Source organism: Miniopterus natalensis, chromosome 1 (assembly GCF_054644295.1).
Source record: "Miniopterus natalensis isolate mMinNat1 chromosome 1, mMinNat1.hap1, whole genome shotgun sequence".
NCBI classification, from domain to species: Eukaryota; Metazoa; Chordata; class Mammalia; order Chiroptera; family Miniopteridae; genus Miniopterus; species Miniopterus natalensis.
Window position 1 is genome coordinate 1810752 of NC_142081.1, and position 14651 is coordinate 1825402.

General features: G+C 67.4%; 1 protein-coding gene across 1 annotated transcript in view; it reads right to left on the reverse strand.

The window, feature by feature from the left end:
* Positions 1-7400: 7400 nt before the first annotated feature.
* Positions 7401-14651, reverse strand: part of KIF26A (kinesin family member 26A) — a 39345-nt gene continuing 32094 nt past the window's right edge. Inside the window, exons 8-16 of the mRNA XM_087817891.1 lie at positions 14315-14577; positions 14027-14210; positions 13779-13935; positions 13320-13482; positions 9991-12745; positions 9278-9480; positions 9156-9176; positions 8665-8815; positions 7401-8477 (exon numbers count right to left, since the gene is read on the reverse strand). Coding sequence (XP_087674017.1) covers positions 8296-8477; positions 8665-8815; positions 9156-9176; positions 9278-9480; positions 9991-12745; positions 13320-13482; positions 13779-13935; positions 14027-14210; positions 14315-14577 — 4079 coding nt within the window. The 3' untranslated portion in view covers positions 7401-8295. The remainder of the gene's footprint in view (positions 8478-8664; positions 8816-9155; positions 9177-9277; positions 9481-9990; positions 12746-13319; positions 13483-13778; positions 13936-14026; positions 14211-14314; positions 14578-14651) is intronic.

A 14651-nucleotide genomic window follows, 5' to 3' on the forward strand; every position in this document is an offset into this window, starting at 1 on the left:
GTCCTCTGGCTGCCTGATTTCAGATGCTGTGCTGCTCTGGGGATAAAGGGCCCAGGAGTCATGTGCATGTGCACGTCTGTGTGTGAGAATGCATGTGAGTGTGTGTGTGCGTGTGTGTGTGCGTGCGTGCATGTGCACACGTGTGTGTAATAGGACTGGCCCTCTGGGGGAGGCAGGCTTCGGGCCGAGGTCTATTAACAGATTGGCCGGCCTCACACGTGTCTTCCCTGAGACTAAACCTCCCCCCAGGTCAGCATAATGTGAGATAAGTAAACCCTGGGATGCGCGATCTGCCCCAGTCGGCCACCTCCTGGCCCTGCACCCTGCCCCTGGGCCCCACCATGGGACTGCTGAGCCTTGAGCCTGAGGGCTCGGAGCTGTGCCAGGTTCCCAGACCCTGCTGCCTGTTGGGGGACTGGGAACCCCTGGGAACTGCCTGGTTCCCCTCACCCAACCCACCCCCTGGGGAAAGCTCACTGGGGGTGCTCAGGACAGGCCTTCAGGGCCACCAAGGCCTTTGACAGGAACAATGAACTGAGTGTGGGAGGGTCACCTTCAGCTCACCCAGGGACCCCCAGGCCAGGCAGGGTACCTCGGCTGGTCCCAGACACTCCTCCACGGCCACCCCACCCCCCATTCCCCACTCCCTCTGTGGAGGACAGGTGCTTTCTCTCCAGTGACCAGCTGGGGCACCAAGAGCAAGTGTGTGCCCCAGGGGACCACACCTGAGAGGACCCCAGGCAGGTCAGTCTCCGTCCCCAGGACGGCCTTTCAGCTGCGTGGGCTGCACTGCCTGACCCTTCAGGAGACCCGCAGGGCCCCCCTGAGATGCTGCCCCCGCGGCCGGACCCCAGGGCCCTGCCTCTAGCTCCACGCCCCGCCAGGCCCCTCCCCTCCCCCTGGGCTCCCACCCATCCCTGTAGGGGTGGCAGCCGCAGCACCTTGTTAGAACTGTGCCCACTTCTAGGCAACCACATGGCCAGCCAGCGGGCACCGGGAAGTGGAGCTGGGGCCTGTGCTATTGGGAAGGAAGCAGCAGGGCCCGGGACACAGAGGGGCTCCCGGTACCCCAGCCTCCGGCGGCTGCTCTACAGGAGGGGCGGGATCGCCAGGCGGCCCTGGCATTGGAACAGAGGCGGCACGCGCTGAGCACACACGACACACGCTTTCTACACGTCTGAAGAACTGCTAGCACAGCCCACGTCTGCCCCACAGGATTGAGGTGACCCCAGGGGCAGAGCTGGGCTATGAACCCACGCAGAGCCAGAGCCCGGGTGCCCGCTGCGGCCACTTTCAGCAGCTCAGTGCGGGATGCCCACCCTCTGGGCCAGCACCCCGGATCCCTCCCCTGGAGCCGACAGGTGTCACCTCCTGTGCCCAGGAAGCCTGGTTGTCCCTCATCTGTCCCCCTTGGCTAAGCGCAGCCCGGGGCTGGACACAGGGGCTCGGGAAGTCCCCACAGAGGACTGTGTCCCGTGAAAATCCCTCCCTGAAGCTAAATTTTAAGGTTCCTGGTTCGGCGTCCCCTGAGCCAGGCCTGGGACGTGGTGTGAGCGGCGCACGGGAAGGCGGGGCCTGGGGCGGGCGGGAGGCTCAGCTGTAGATCACCCCATCCCATCCCAGGTCCTCAGCTGAGGCTCATCCCGCCTCGTAAAGATGCCAGCGGGCTGGGCCCGGCGCAGGCAGGCCCACAAATCAGCGCAGGCGCTGGATTTAGAGCGTCGCCCCTCCGCCAGGAGGATCAGCTTTCCCGACGGCCACGGGGGCTGCAAGAAATACGGCCGACGGCCGCTCCGCTGGAGCAACAGGAGAGATTTATTCCAGACCAGAGAGGCCTGTGCCCCGTGTCGGGGGCCGGCTCAGACGCAGACAGGCTGCGCCTTCTTCTGCAGGAGGGGAAATCAAGGCACAGGACGGGGACCTGGTCAGGACCCACAGTCCCCACACCCAGTGGTCCAGTCCATCCCCCACATCCCCAGATCCCCTGGTCCCTGTCCCCAGCTGTGTGGGGCTCCCGTGGCAGGGGTTGGGGGGCTTCCGAGGCAGGTGAAGCCATGTCATTAATCGGGACCGTATTTTCCCAAATGGCTGGGAAAGCAGGAGCCGGCAGGGGGAGCGGCACCTTCCTGGGAAGGGGGTGGGGGCCGATGGCGGTCACTGGAGAGACGGCTGGGAGGCTGAGGGAGGCCTGGCTGCCCGGGGGCAGGTGGCGTGTCCTGACCTAACGTTCCCCAGTGGTGACGGCTGAAGGCAGGTATGGGGTGACCTCATCCTGGAGCCGCCCTCTGGGTGCTCAGGGACGTCAGTGCCCCTTCTGCAGCCGCGGGGCTGGGCTGGACCCCAGGTCACACTGGCAGTTACTGTGACGTAGTCAGCACTGTGGCCACGGCCCCTCTGCCCCCCAGCCAGCAGGCCACCTCCTGCACAGCCACCCCCCACTGTCTGCCACTGAGATCTGTGACCATGGAGGGGACCCACTCAGTCTCTGGCAGCCCCCAAGGGCCCCAGGAGAACTACGGCCTCCCAGTCTCCAGGGCCGCTCAGAGGTGGGGAGGGGGTCCCTGCTCACCTGCCCAGGGCTGCCTCCAGGCACGGACCCTGCTCAGGGGCCGAGCTCCCCCCGCTCAGGGAGCCCCAGGAGAGGCCAGGCCGATGCTTCCCACCACCTGTCACTCGGAGACCGAGCTCCCCAGTGCTGAAGGCCCAGGGCCAGGGGCTTGGGATGTGACGTGCAGGCCAGGCCACGGGGGCGGCATCTGCTGTGGGACGGGGGGTGGGACTCCCACTCCAGGCCACCCTGAGGGCACACGGGGGCCTCCACACACCACAAGGACTTTCAAATGTCTCTGGCCAACCTCGAGGGCTCCCCGTGGCCAACACTGGGCCGGTTCTAATAACAAAATTAAGTGGTGTTGGGTTTTAACCCCGCATACAGAACAGCTGCCCACGAGCCCACGCTGGCAGAGACGGTGAAGGGTTAGTGGCAGAGCAGGCCTCCGGGAGAAGCCAGCGAGTTCATGTAGGTGCCCGCCCTCCCCGAGGGGCCTGGGGGAGACCCCGGGTGGGAAAGGACCCCGGGAAATCTGAATAAAGCCGGGGCTCCCAGCTAATACGTGAGGAGGCTGCCTCGCTGCGGAGACAAACCTGCCACGGGCCACACTCTCAGAAGACGCTGCTGTTAGGGGCCTGGCTGTGGGTGCCCGGGGCCTCTGCACAGTCCTCCCAAGCTTCCTGTCAACCTAAGGAAGCTTAGTTTTAAAAGACGCCAAAGACGCGCAGTTGGGCGGTGGGTGCCTATGAAGTTCTGCTCGTCCCTACAGGGGGCGTTTCAGAAGGTGAAGGGGGGGTACAGCCTGAGGCCCCCAGGCTGGGCCAAGGGCTGCCTTTGTTTAGCAGACTGAGGAGGGCGTTTGTGGCTTTTGACCTGGGAGGGGTGACATGGTCGGAGGGGCATTTGGGGAAGACTCTGTGGCCGCCTCGGCTGGCTCCCACCTGGCCTCACCCTCTGCTCCCACCCCTCCCAGAAGGACCTTCCCTGAGACCTCAAATGACCCTGGACTCTGGGAAGGGGACACACCATGGCCCTGTCCTGTTTGGTAGGAAGATGGTCCCCGGGGCCTGGGGCTCAGAGTCCCCAACCATAACATAGGGTGGGGGGCACAAGGACTTCCAGGGCCGCCCAGTCCCGAGCTCTGAGTGGGACGGGACCCTCTGGGCCCCTGGCTGCCCCACCCCGTCCCATCCCCCTCCGCAGGCCTGACCCGCAGGAAGCGGCTTCTTGGCCTGCCCGGGGCACTCCTCCCGCCCCCTCCCAGCCGCCCGGGTTTCCTGTGTGGAAATGGGGCCTGGATCCCGCCTTGGTGAACACAATGTCAGGAGGGAGAAATCACCCTTCCAGCTTCCTGTTTGCTGGGAGCAGACTCCAGGGCCAAGCACCCCCCTTTCCCCCAGGCTCCCAGGCACCCAGCTGGGGCAGGGCAGGGTGGGGCTGCTGTCCCAGGAGTGGGGCCTCCACCCCAGAGCTGCAGGGAGCTCTGACTGGGCCCTTAGACTCCCCTGGGACCGTGGAGCTGGGGGCCCTGAGACATCAGTGAGCACCCGAGGCCGGCATGCACCCCAGGTGGCAGGTGGGACAGACGCCCAGCCATGAACACTCTCGAACTCTGCAGCGGGGACGGAGGAGGAAACTGAGGCCACTGCCCTCCGCATCCCCTGCCTCACCTCAGGAAAGTGCCAGGTGCCCCCAGGGGAGGGCAGGGCAGGTGGTCGCTGGGGCTGACCCCTCACCTCAGGCTCCCGGGCCCCTCCCCCCACACCTGCAGGGCTCAGCCCAGGGGGAGCCCCACGGAGATGCTGATGTGACCCCACCCCATTTCCCAGGGGGGCCTGGTCAGGAGAGGACAAGGCCCCACATCCGGCTTCCCTGGGGCTGGAGCCCAGGAGACAGATGCCCAGGGGAAGCAGACACTGAGGCCGGCAGGAAGCGTGGCTCCGGCTCCAGGGGGCAGCAGGCTGTCTGCCAGGCTCACCCATCTCTGTGCCCGGTCCCCAATATCACTGCTGCCACCATCCCCACCACCGTCACCACGCCACACGAACGTCACCCACTCCACCGCCCTTGCTGTGGGTCAATTTTGCCACCAATGTGACAGTGACCACAGAGGAGGCTCAGGGCCAAACCCCCACTCAGAAACCTCAATGCTGTTCCCTGGCCCCGGACACCCCCTCACCCAGATAAGACCTGGGAGGGAGGACCCCAGACTCTGGAGCGAGAGGATGGGCACCTGAGGCGGGGAAGGCGGGGCAGCTCGGGCCTGTCGGACAGGAGCTCGGCTCCTGCCACCACCCTGGCTCCAGCCCTCTATATGCCCCCCCACCGGCCCTCTATACCCCCGTCCCTGGTCGTCCAGCCCAGACTGACTCCTACCTGGCCCTGCCCCCCAACACAGCCTCCTGGTGCCCAGGGCCGGGGTGGGCAGGGTGGCAGAGCAGGCCTGGACTCGCACAGTGAGTCAGATGGGCACGGTGCCCGGGGAGCAGGCTGGCCGTGAGAGACACCGCCTGGGCCAGTTCATGCCCTTGTCCCTGCATGGCCCAGGCAGGCATGCAGCTTCCTCCCACGGGCTCCCAGGCCACTGCTCCCGCCCCCCCCCCCGGGGCTTGGTTGACCCTGGCCGTCCACTGGGACCCTGGGAGTTCTGAATCTGTCCCTCCTCCAGGGAGAAGGGGCACCAGAGTGCCTGCTTTGGGCCTCAGTTTCCCCAAATGTTCGCCAGCAGGAGGCACCACACGGGCCTCCCTGGACTGCGGCCTGCTGGGTCTCGGCACCGTTCCCATCCATAAAATGGGCGTCCTGGTCCTCCAGGCTGCTCTCAGCTGGGTTCCTAGCCTGTAATGACAGGGCTGAGGGCTTTGATGTCCCAGATGAAAGGCAGTCCCGGCTCCGGGGGCCCAGGACAGGGGGTTCCCGTCCAGAAGCAGGCGCCACCCTCCCAGCCTCCCCCAGGCTGTGGGAAGTGGGCTCCACAGGCCAGTCCGAAGATCAGCCAGGGTCTGCAGCAGAGAGACCCCAGCCGTCCTGGTGCTGGGGGTGGGTCAGTGAGCGTCAAGGACAGGAGGGGGCCCCCAGCCAGAAGCAGGCTCTGGGCCACTCCAGTGATTGAGGGGAAGGGGAGGGAGCTAGGGGTGGTCTCTGCAGAAGGAAGAGACCCACCCAGCAAGCCCCACGCACCATCCCATCCCCCACACAGCCGGGGGAGACAGTGCAGGGCAGGCTGGGAGCAAGCCCAAAGCCCTCGCAGGGGAGCTGGGCTCCCTGGCAAACCTCCCAGCCTCCTGTGTGACCCCAGCCAGACCTCCTGGTCCCTGAGGATGGGGCCCTGATCCACCTGGGTCCCCCAGTCCTTCAGGATGGAAGGGGATCCCTGCGCCAGGCAAGGTCAGACCCCGGGTCACAGCTGGCTGGACCAGGTGGGATCCCCTTAGATATGAGGTACTGGAAGGATCTATCCATCCCGCCCCGAGTCCCGTCACACCCGCCCAGCCCCCCAACCCCCTAAACCCAGTGACAGGGAAGCAGGCGTGGGTGGCATCTGGCTGGGAACCACATCTGGCCTCAGATCAGAAAGGGAAGGAGAGCCTGGGGGTGGAGTCCTGCCCAGTGCCTCCCAGCTGACATGACCCAGTCCCACAGGCTGGGGGCCTGGTGCCCCCGGCAGCCCAGTGAGGAGACAGCCTGGGTGGGGGGCTCTGGCCTGACCCACAGGGGCCACATGGCCATACAGAGGACCAGGCTTGTTTCAGGCCGACAAGGGGGGTCCAGCTCCCAGCTGGAACCCTCCCAGGAGAAGCCTCCTTCGTCCCCCCCTCCCTCCCTCCCCCCTCCAGCAAGCACCCGAGCCACCAAGGAAGCCCAGCCCTGTGCCCCACATGGGGGGTGCAGGGATGACTCAGATCCCGCCCCACCCCTGGGTGCCCCATCGAGGTGGGAGACAGGCTAGACCACACAAGGTGTGACGTGCTGGGTGGAGGGGGCCCAGGGCAGCAGGGCCACCAAGGAGGGGCCCCACACTCACTGCCTGGAGGGTGAGTCCCAGACACAGGCTGCAAAGGGCCCAGGGCTGGGGGGGCAACACTGAGGTGCCTGGAGCAGGGGGGCCCAGACCCAGCCGGGGTGTGGGCAGCACCGAGGTGGCGAGGGCCAGGGCCACGGTCGGAGCAGCCTGAGGCGAGAGGAGTGCAGGGCGGGGAGGGCACCGGGTGCAGCCTTCAGAGGATGGGGGGCAGAGAATCGGGCTTGGGGAGCAGCTAATTGCTGCAGCCGGGAGACGCAGAGCACAAGGGCCCACAGACGCTGGGGGCAGTGACCCCCAAAGGGTGCATGGGCTCTGTATCAACACAAAGCAGGGGCCCAGTCCTCAAGGGATGAGCCCCAACCCCAGTCCCCAACAGGGGCCAGCTGAGCTGGGTGGGGTTTCCTGCCAGCTCCCAGGGTCCTGGGCCTGGATGTGTCCCAGCCGTGCCTGCTGTCTATCTCCTGGACTACGGGAGGGGACCAGGGGCCTCCAAGGGCACACTGGCACCCCTGCCTCGATTTCCCTGGATAACATAACCCCTGGGAAGGGAGCCAGGGGTCTACCAGAAAATGCAGTTTCCCAACAGCCCAGTCCCCAACCCCCTGCCTCAGTCTCATGACCCCAAGTGGCTGGGGAAGGGGGACAGAAAAGGGGGGGTCGCCTGCCAGGCTGGTCCAACATGGGCGCTGCAAGGCTCGTGGGCCTAGGATGAGTCCCCTGCTGTCCCCAAGAGCCCAGACCCCTGGACACATCCCTCGACCACCCTGCGGCCCTCGCCAGCGCCCTCCAAGGAGAGCAGAGCGCCAGTGACTCAGGAGCCCCGGGAACAGTCAACACGTCTTTTATTCACAAAGAGAAGCCCTGGAAAGATGTAACCTACACATCTGTACAAGGTGTGGGCACCCTCAGAAAAACGCCCGACGGCCAGAGAACAGCCCATCATGACTGGAATGCCACACACCGGCCAGCAGGCTCCCCCGGGTCGCCGCCCTGCCCAGGGCACCCCCAAGAGCGAGCCCAGCCGCAGGGACGCCTTCCGTAGAAAACCATAAAAACATAGATCTTCTGTCTTCAAATTCCCCCTGCAAATACCACGTTTATAGGCAAAATGATATAAAAATACGAACCTAACAGAACCTGTACAAAACCCTATCCCCCGTCTCTTGTGTGTTGGTTTTTGCTTTTTGCTGTGGTTTTGGTAAGAATTCCTGCCGTGGAAGAAGGTGCCGTGTGAACTTGGGCTGGGCCCTGGGCACTGCCCTCCAGTGTCCTCGGAGCAGGACCCACCCCCTGCTGGGGCGACCTGCAGAGGAAACCCCGCAGAGCGCAGGCTCGGCCCGGACACAGCCGTAAGGGAAAAACCACCCTGAATCCTGAGGGCCGGGGGCCCAGGCCGCAGCCCACGGACCTCCCGATGACCACGGCCGCGCCCACGCACACCGGCTGCTGGTGTCGAGTCCTTAGCACCAAACGTAAAAGGAAGAGAAATCCATTTCCAGGTAAAGGCACTTGCGCTGCTGTCTGGGTGGGACGGTCCCCTAGTCCTGTGCACACTCGGCCCCGTCCACGCCGCTCCCTCGTGTTCCACCACCTCCGAGCCCCCCGGCCTGCACCAGGCCCTCCACATTCACGTCCCTCCAACCCCCACCACATCCTCCATCCACCCCACGTCCCACCTCACGCCCTACACGTCCCCACCCCCAAGTCCCGGTGCCCAGCCTCAGACGTCCACCTCCTGCGGCCCCGGGGTAGCGGCCGGGGTGGTGATGCTGATGTCGAAGCAGGTGACCATCATGACGTGGGCCTTGCACAGGTTCACGTGCTGCTCCAGGGCAGCTGTGACTCGCTCCAGGGCTGCCAGGTACTCGACCGACTCGGGCTCCAGCTCAGGGTCCACCTCGACTGGCGGGGGGACAGAAGACAGCTGGTCAGGCAGGGTGCCTGGAGCTCTGGAAGGAGAGTGGGGTGCTCGGGGCAAAGGGTGGCCAAGAGGAACCAGGGCAGGGGTGGAGTCAGGTTCCCACAAGCCTGTGCCTGGGGGGGGGATGGGGGGGTCTCACTGCCGCCACCAGCAGAGGGGAGGACTCACACTGCGCCAGCCAGCGGCCGGGCTCCACCATCAGCCGGCCCTGCGTCTCTGCCAGCTCCGCGCAAAGGAGCTCGTGCTTGGCCTGCACGTCCCTCAGCCTCTGCTGCCTGCGCTCAGCCAGCCGCAGCTTCGCGCTGATGCACGCCAGGCCCTGGGTGCAGAGGACCGAGGGTGGACTCAGGCACGAAGGGCTCCAAGGGGCTCCCTGCACCCCCAGGATCGCCCATGCATCTCCTTCCATCCTCCAGGCCTGGGCGAGCACACGAGGGCCTCAGGGGTAGGACCTGGGCCCACAGGTCAGGCTGGCACCAGGTGACGCTCCCGAGCAGCCTGCCAGGAACCCGGGCCCAGGATGGGTGGCCACGGTGCTGGGAACCCCAACCCGGTGCAACTCCAGGGAACAACAGGGGCGGCCGCAGGACCCCTCCAGCCACCCACTCTTTGCCCACGGTGGGCATCGGGGCCAACACGGGCTCAGGGCCTATTCCTACCTTCTCCACTTCCTGGGAGGGCTGTGGACAAGAGGGAAAGGTGAGGTCAGAGGTCTGCCGGCCACTGCCCTGGGGGCCCACCTGCCATGCCAGGGACGCCCTCCACGCACGCCCTCCCCTACCTCCGGCTCCTCCCGAGGGGGCGCACGGTGCCGCTGCAGGCGCTGTACGTCGTCGATCTCGTACACCTTGATCTCGAAGGGCTCCTTCAGCGCGGCACCCAGGGGCGGGGGCAGGTCCACCCACTGCCCGGGGAGGCTGGGTTTGCGGCCCAGGGCAGCAGCGTCGGGCAGTGGGGCAGGGATCAGCCGTCTCCGCTGCAGACCTGGAACAGAGCCAGCGCCCCGGGTGAGCAGAGGCCAGAGCCTCCGAGCCCCCGGCCGGGGTCCCGACGCGAGAGAGCACAGGGCCCGAATCAGAGCTGCCCGCCACCCCTGCCCCGTGGAGCAGATGCACCCTCAGTCTCCCAGCTGCTAATGACTGGCCCCAACCGGCCACACCACATCCTAACTCACCACCCCGCCAGGCCCTGAGCCAGGCGCCAGGCCCCTTCTCCCCACCTGCCGACCCCTCCCACACACCAGCCAATGGCCAGGTCCCCCCAGCCACCCACGGGGTGAGGAACGGGCCCACCCCACCCAGGCCCCCAGAGGCAGAGGGTCCCAGGGACGGAGGCAGGGGCCTCAGTCAGCTGGGCACCGGTCCTTTCCCATCAGGGTGACCCACGCGGCCCACCGGCGCCCACTCCGACGGGGACGGGGACCCTCTGAGGCAGACACACCAGGTGTGTCTATAGACTACAGGGGGCTGTGCCCGGGGGGGCGGGCACACTCACCCGTGGCCCTCTTCTTGGGGGACTTGAGGCTGCGGGAGCGGGAGCCCGGGGAGGCGGCCCCGCTGTCGCTCATGGAGTCGGGGGCAGAGGAGGCACTGCCCGTGGCCTCGCTGTCGCGCATCATGCTCTCGTAGCCGCTGCTGCCCCCGCTGTGGTAGAACAGGGCCGTGCGGCCCATGGCGGGGGGCAGCTCCCCGCTCAGCACGCTGCTGTTGTCGCTGCCGTGGCCGCTGCTGTAGCGCTGGGGCCGCCGCGGGGCCGTCACCTTGCTGTAGGGGGAGGGCAGGACGGGGCCCGCGGGCGGCCGCTCCTCTCCCGCGCGGACACCGCTGTCGTTGCCGCTGTCCGAGTCGGCCGAGCCCCAGCAGGGACTGCCCCGGCCAGGGGATCCGCTGGCAGCCAGCTCGTTCACGCGGCTGTGGGCAGCCCGGAGGGCCTGCTTGGTGCCCATGATGGTGCCCCGGCTGGCTTTGGCCCCAAGGCCAGGCGTTGCCCGGGGAGCTGCCCTGGGACCTGCCACAGGGCCACCGGGGGTCCTGCCTGCCACGGGGGCCAGCGGCTTCGCAGAGGCACCCAAAGCCCTTGACCCACTAGCGGCCAGGCTGCGGCCCTTGCCCCCACCAGCTGGGGACTTGGGGGTTCCCACGGCCTTGGCCGGGCTGCCCCTACAAACGGGAGTGGGCCCGGGCGCAGGGCTGGTGGGCGGCACACCCAGCCTGGGCACGGCCCGAGCGGGCCTCCCGGCGGTGTCCCTGGCCTTGCTGCTGCCCTGCGTCAGTCCCTCCAGGGACCCATGGGTGGTGGGACGGTGCACGGCCTCCACCTTGGCGGCCCGGGCCTTCAGACTGGACATGGCCCTGGAGACCGAGTGGTCGGCCCGGCAGCTGGGCCTGGTCTCCTCCTCCCCCCGGCAGAAGGCAGCAGCCCCAGTCCGGGTCAGGCCCCCCACCGGGAGAGGGGTGGGCACGGGGCTGGTCTTGTGCTCCAGGCTGGACTTGCGCACGGGCGGGGCAGGGGGTGCTGACCCGCTGGGCCTTGGGAACACGACCCCCTTGGAAGCCACACTCCTCTTGCTGCTGGGGGCAGCCTTCGAGCTGCCCAAGCAGGCCACTGCCTCCGCCGAGACATCCCCACAGGATGTGGCAGGCGTGGTCACACCCAGCGTGGTGGCCCCCCTCCGCAGCGGTGGGATCTGAGCCACGGCCTCCGGCCTCTGGGCTACCCTGGTTGCCAGCTCACAGCCATCCACCACCCTCCGGGCACAGGCCAGCACTGGGGCTGGGCTGGGGGTCCTTCCGGCAGAGGCCACCTGGAGGGAGCCACCTTCATCTCCCTGGAGCAGCCAGGGGTCCTCCAACAGGCCTCCATGGCCAGGCGGGCTCAGGGCCAGGCGAGGGCAGCCGGCATGACTGGCCGTTGAGGTAGTTCTGGGTTTCCGGGGAAGGCTGGAGTGGATGGTCTGTGCCGGGGCTGCCCTGTGTGGGGACGCAGCCTGGGGCTCCCCGCCAGGTCGGGGAAAGGCCGCTGCAGCCACAGGGCCGGGACTGTCCTGTGTGTTGTGCTCTGAGAACCCCAAGCTGCGGTCCTCTGGAGAGCCATCCAGGATTGGGGGGCCCAGAGGGCCAGGCCCTGCTGGTGAGTCAGGGCTAAAAGGGTCTGGGCTGGCCCTTGAGGGCGGCTGCGGGGCGGGGCCCAGGCTGCTGGCCGTGCAGACGCTGACCTCGCTGAGCCAGGAGCTGACGGAGCCAGGAGCCTGCGCAGTGTAGGCGTCAAACTCATCGTTGATGCTGCTGATGATGCTCACGGGCCTCGACCCCGAGGCCAGTGCCTGCAGGGAGCAGTCGCTGCTGAAGCTGGCCAGGCTGGCAGGGCGCCCGCCCAGGGACAGCTCCTCCACCACCGTGAACACCAGCTCGTCTTCGCCATTCAGCTCCACAGGCTGCTGCAGAGTCACTGTGGTGGTCAGCAGGCCCCGCTCCAGGCGGCCCCGTGCGGACGGGCGGGGGTGGCCCACCTGCCCACTCATACCCGCCGGGGGGGTGCGGACCACGCTGTCAGCACCCCCACCTTCGGACTCATCTGGGGCTCGGTCAGCATCCAGCTGCCCAGGTGGCAGAGGGGCTGGGCTGGGCAGTGGCCGCCTGCTTCCGCCCCCTGGGACACTGTCCGGCCCAAGCGGCTCAGGCCTGGTGCTGCCATCCTCCCTCTGGTCACCGGTGGCCCTGGAGGGCTCCGGGGTGCCCCGGTGGGTGTCTGGGCCGGGGCTGCTGTGAGGTGTGCTGACAGCTAGTGGGGCACCCATGGCCATCCTGGGGGCCGCAGCCTCGGGCAGCGAGGGCTTCCTGCCCCCGCGGGCTGGGCCGGCCAGGGCTCCGGAGGGGCCCTCGCTGCCGTCAATGCACTCGAGCCGCTCCTGCAGCTCCGCGAAGGTGCTGCAGCGGAAGTGGTCGGCGTCCCGCGGGCCCCCGGAGGGCCGGCGGCGGCTCAGAGCAGGGATGATGGGTACGAAGTCCGGGGGGCCCTCGTTGTCCGTGAGCTCGCGGTCTGACAGCGCTGCCCCGCCGGGCCCCACGTAAATGACTGTGTCACAGGACTGCTCACTGCTGGATGAGTAGTCGGGGTCGCCAGGCGAGCCGGGGGCCAGGTGGTTGGAGTCCAGGGCCCCGGAGCGGGGGTGGAAAGGTGGCAGGGTCGGGGGGCGATGGGTCCGGCCTTCCTCACAGGAGCTGTCCCCGCCCGAGGAACTGGATGCGTACTAGGGGCAGAGCAGGCGTGTGAGCACCAATCCCCACCCACCTCCTCCTCCTGCCCCCCACACCCCCAGCTGCACAGGACACTCTTGTGAAGGGCGTGTCAGCAGCAGCCACCGGCCTCGGGCACCCAGCACGGACACTAAGCACAGCCGAGTCCTCAGCAACTTCCAAGGAAACAATAAGAACTGAATCAGGGGAAGCGAGAACACGAGCCCATGGCCCTGTGCCCAAGACTCCGGATCCAGGACCCAGACCCAGGTCCCTCTGATCCCAGGGTGCCCTGGGCCCTTTTGCCCAGGAAGTGCCCTGCTGGTTGGCGAGGTAGGGAGGCCACGGGGATGACACTACACCGTAAGGCCCCCGGGAGCAACTCCCACTTCTGCTGGGACATCGGGTGACCTCAGGCATGGCCCCTGCCTCTGGGCAAAACCAGGTAGGCTCAGTCCTGTGACCCCAGTCCTGTGATTCCTGTGACACAGGGAGTCCCAGCTCCCCCAGCATGCGGGGCAGAGACCCTAGGAGAACAGAAGGCCCTGGGCCCTGGGGTGGGCAGGGCAGGTAGGGCAGGGAACCTACCTTGACCTTCTTCCTGCGCAGGCGGTGAACGCGGGCGGCCAGCTGCGCGGTGCTGAGTGTCTCGGCATGGCGGGCCGGCGCGTCCGAGACGTGGGCGATCATGGTGGTGTGGCAGCTGGTGGTGGCCAGGGCCTCCCGCAGCAGCATGGTGAGACGGTGTTCCCTGGGGGCCAAGGGGGGTCAGGACACGAGGCCAGCATGGGGTGCAGGGCTGCGGTGGGGGAGGCAGGCCTCTCGCCAGACCAGGGCAGTGCCTGCATCGCCAGGGGCAGGTCTGCTGCCCCACTTTGTTCCCTGGGTGCTGGGGACCCCCAACAGGCCTTGGGTAGTGAGGCCCTCAGGTGGTGGAGAAACGGAACTAACGAGTTCGGGAGCCAGACACACGGACCCGCCCGATCTGCACCTGGCTGGTCCCCAGGGGCCACCTGTCCAGTGCCCACCAAGGAGCCCACTGCTCACCTGTAGGGCACATGCTTGGCTCCGCTCACTAGGGCCAAGATGACACTGCCCAAGGCCGACAGACTCAGGTGGCCCCCAGGGGCGTCTCCGCTCCTGCTGGGCGCCCCATCACAGCTGCCCAGGTCAATCAGGTGCAGGCGGCTGCGGCCTCCGGACACTGGAACCAGAGAGCCGGTGGGTGAGGCGCAGCCCGGGACAGTGACCCTGCCCCGACGGCGACCCCGGCCGCGGGCGCAGTGGACACCTACTTCCGCCCCTGCCGCACTTCTCCACGCGGTACTGGTAGATGTGCAGAGTGAAGAGCATGTGGGAGCTGCTCCGGGCGTCCTCCGGGCAGCTGGCCCGGCTGGTGCTACGGGCGGCCAGGGCTGCGTCCAGGTAGAAGGCCGCCTTCTCGGCTGTGGGTGCCCGCAGCTCACTCTGGTTCTGGAGCTGGGCCAGGAGGGGAAAACGATGCCTCAGTGGCTCGGGGCCAAGATGAAGCCCCCCACCCCAACCCCCACCCCGCACGACCGACTGGGGAGGCATTCGCGTACCTGTGCCCCACAGACAGGGTCCTCCCGAAGGTACACACCCGGAGACTGTGCGTCCTGGAGGCTGCCCGAGGCCACCTCGGCCAGCAGGTCCCGCAGGCTCTGGTCCCGGCCACACACCTCCACGGCCGAGACGCGGACTGAGAAGCGGGTGCCAGTCCTCTCCTTGCGCTCGTCAATGAGCCTGAAGAGCCAGGAGATGGCGCAGGGCACGACACCCAGGCTCTGGGGCGAGCTGTCCTTCCCAATCATGGTGTAAGACTTGCCTGAGGGCCACGCAAACGGGTCAGGGCCCACCCCACGATCAGCCTGACCAGCCCTCAGAGCCCAGCTCACCTAG